This window comes from Frankliniella occidentalis, unplaced genomic scaffold (assembly GCF_000697945.3).
Source record: "Frankliniella occidentalis isolate FOCC.00 unplaced genomic scaffold, Focc_3.1 Scaffold48, whole genome shotgun sequence".
In the NCBI taxonomy this organism is placed as follows: Eukaryota; Metazoa; Arthropoda; class Insecta; order Thysanoptera; family Thripidae; genus Frankliniella; species Frankliniella occidentalis.
The window spans coordinates 741280-744196 of record NW_026267178.1 but is presented as its reverse complement, the minus strand read 5'-3'; the positions used below and the strand labels follow the sequence as shown (position 1 = coordinate 744196).

The 2917-nt window shown below is 48.9% G+C and overlaps 1 protein-coding gene across 1 annotated transcript; it reads left to right on the top strand.

Moving 5' to 3' along the window:
- The first annotated feature begins 6 nt into the window (after window positions 1–6).
- LOC127749350 (uncharacterized) lies at window positions 7–1945 on the top strand. Its single transcript, XM_052267247.1, has one exon. It carries the CDS (start codon window positions 401–403, stop codon window positions 1937–1939), a length of 1539 nt encoding a protein of 512 aa, XP_052123207.1. The 5' UTR covers window positions 7–400; the 3' UTR covers window positions 1940–1945.
- The last annotated feature ends 972 nt before the right edge of the window (window positions 1946–2917 follow it).

Sequence of the window (2917 nt, the reverse complement as noted above, 5' to 3'; positions counted from 1 at the left end):
CTGGTCGTGAGGGGCTGGACTTGGTCCACCCAAATAATGAAGGTTTGGATTGTTTGCTGCTTACATTAGAATCCTAACCTGTTTTGTGTGTTGTTACTATTTACTATTTATTCTATTTCTATATAGTTTATTATTATTACTGTTAATACTTTAGAGTATTAAATTGAGATTATTGTCTACTTGTTTTATCTTTTGCTAATATTTATTTAAATTTTCCGAGGTTACGAGGCTGGCGAGTGATGGAGAGAGACTTCACTTCAAGCTACCTTTATTTTCTGCTGCTGGGGGCGACGCGTGGTGGACCGTCGTGTGGATTTACTTCAAACTACAACTTTAATTTTCGGCTGCTGCTGCAGTTTTGGCTTTCTTCTTTGGTGAGTGAACTTTCATCGTTAGCGCTATGGATGTCTCACGGTTATTGAAGGACGAGCTGTTGTTTGAGATTGGTCTGAGAGGCCAAAATTTGTATGAGGCGAGGAAGACGGTTAGCGAGCTACGTCCTCTTTTAAAATCTTTGATGGATCAGGAGAGGGAAGGTGCGGTCTTTGACCCTGACCTGCCTCGGACCTCCATGGACGAGGCCCTCATTCAGTTCGACTCTAAAGTTGAGTCTTTAACCGAGATGGTGCGTCCGGAATCGGGCGTGTTCGACCCTGCTACCGCCCCTCGTGTGCGAGCGTTAGCCTCGCACTGCAATAGGCGTTTGGGGTTTATGACCTCTGGGAAATTAGGTCGGTGGGAAGGCGAGGAGCGGGTTGAAATGAAGAAGTCTGCCAAGCTTCTTAAAACCCTTGTCGCTGAGTTCCGTTCTTACGGAGATACCAATCTTTATGCGGCTACGGAAGTAGAGAGTGTCTCTGTTGTGCCTGGTTGGGTGCCGCCTCAAGGCCCACAGGTGCGCGTCAAGGGGAAGCCTGAGGGGGGAGGGCGTAAGGAGTCTCCAAAGGCAAGCAGGAAGTCCAAGAAGAGCAAGAAGAGTAAAAAGTCCAAGCGTAGGTCCAAACGTTCGGTTTCTCAGTCTAGTTCCACCTCCCGCTCTTCAAGCACTTCCAGCTCTAGTGGTAGCTCTTCAGACTCTACTGTTGTAAAGAAACTGTCAAACTTGCGTTTGTCCAAGAAAGTGCCTACTGATCTTGCCAAATGGGGAGTTCAGCCTTTCTCTGGTGACCAAACAGTCAGTGTTTGCAGTTTCATCACCGACATTGAGGAAAAGGCCAAATGGCGTCGGGTTGACCCCAACTGCCTTGTAGCTGCCGCCTCAGAGTTCTTTACCGGTGATGCTAAAAATTGGTTCCGTTCGGTGTACTCTACCATCGATAGTTGGGAAGAATTTAAAATTGCCTTACGCAAAGAATTTCTCCCTTTGAATTATTATGACAATCTGATGGAAGAGATAAGGGCTCGCAAGCAAGGTCCGGATGAGAGTATGGGCATTTATGTTGCTAACATGCGTTCCTTGTTCGATCGTTTGGGATCAGGACTCGAAGAGGAGTATCAGCAGCAGGATAATTGGAAACTCTCCATGACCATTAAAAATCTTGCACCCTATTACACCGAACATTTGTCCCTTGTAGGCATAAAGTCTTTTGAGCATTTAAAGAAACTTGGTAAGGAGTTGGAGGCTAGCAGGCATCGGGTGGACGTGTACGAGGGAAAGTCTCGTGTCCGTAAAATGGAGCCCGAGTTTGCCGCTAAGTCCCCTCGTCCTCGTTCGAAGCCTCTAGTGCATGAGGTGGAGACTGAGGGGGAGGAGGAGCGTAGGACAGAGAAACCTGAGCGTTCTGAGAGACCGAAGTTGACCTGTTGGAACTGCGCCGAGACGGGTCATCGCCATTCCGACTGCAAGAAGGAGAGGAAGAAGATGTTCTGCTTCAAGTGCGGGCATAAGGATGTGTCCGTGCGGAACTGTCCCCGTTGTAAGCAGACGGGGGAAGCGTAAGGGGGCGTGCCGGGAAGGGCCGGGCTCGTTCACTGCGATATAGGAAGGTCCTTCATCCTGAAACAGAGGTAGTGGACGTAGAGGTCCTGGACGACGGGCGTCTTTATGTGCTCGTCGATATTTATGGAGTTAGATTCTTTGGCCTTCTCGATTCGGGGGCGACAGTGTCCACAATCGGTGGTAAGGCCTGGGATAAACTCACATCTTTTAACAAAATTTCAATCATAGGTGGGGACAGCTGGGAGCGCTTGCAGCGTTCGGACGTCAAGTTGATGGAGTCTAGTACAAAAAATGTTAAGGTGGCTAACGGGCAGACATGTCCTGTGCTTGGTAGGCTAGATGCTCCGGTCGTACTTGACGGTAAAATGAAAGTGTGCTCTTTCCTAGTTGTCCCTGGCCTTAAACAGGAAGTAATCCTTGGTCTTGATTTTTGGAGGAGGTTTGGATTACTTCCAGACGTTGTGAAAGGCACATGTGTTTTAGCAGAGGCCAATCTCCCGGAGATTAACGAGGTTATCGTCCCAAAGGATAAGCTCACAGTCGAGGAGAGGGCTCTGTTAGACAATGTAGTCGCTCGTTATCGGACGACACTTGGGAGAGGGGGTTTGGGCTGTACCAAACTCCTCGAGCACCGAATCGACACTGGCGATGCTAAGCCGATTCGGCAGCGGTACTATTCGTACTCTCCCAAGCTCCTTGACGTCCTGCATAAAGGGTTGGACGAATGGCTCGCCATGGGGGTTGTGGAACCATCTAGCAGCCCCTGGGCGTCCGCGGTTCTTTTAGTGAAGAAATCCGATGGATCTTACCGCTGGGTGGTGGATCTGCGGTCGGTGAATAAAGTAACCACGGCAGACTCATATCCGCTGCCCAAGGTGAACGACATCCTGGATCAGCTAAGAGACGCAAAGTACATTTCGTCCATAGATTTAAAGTCGGCTTACTTTCAAATTCCTCTCGAAGAGAGTAGCAAAGAGA

What these genes read in the sequence shown, in the direction of transcription:
- LOC127749350 (XM_052267247.1), top strand. Translation starts at nt 401, where the DNA reads ATGGATGTCTCACGGTTATTGAAGGACGAGCTGTTGTTTGAGATTGGT.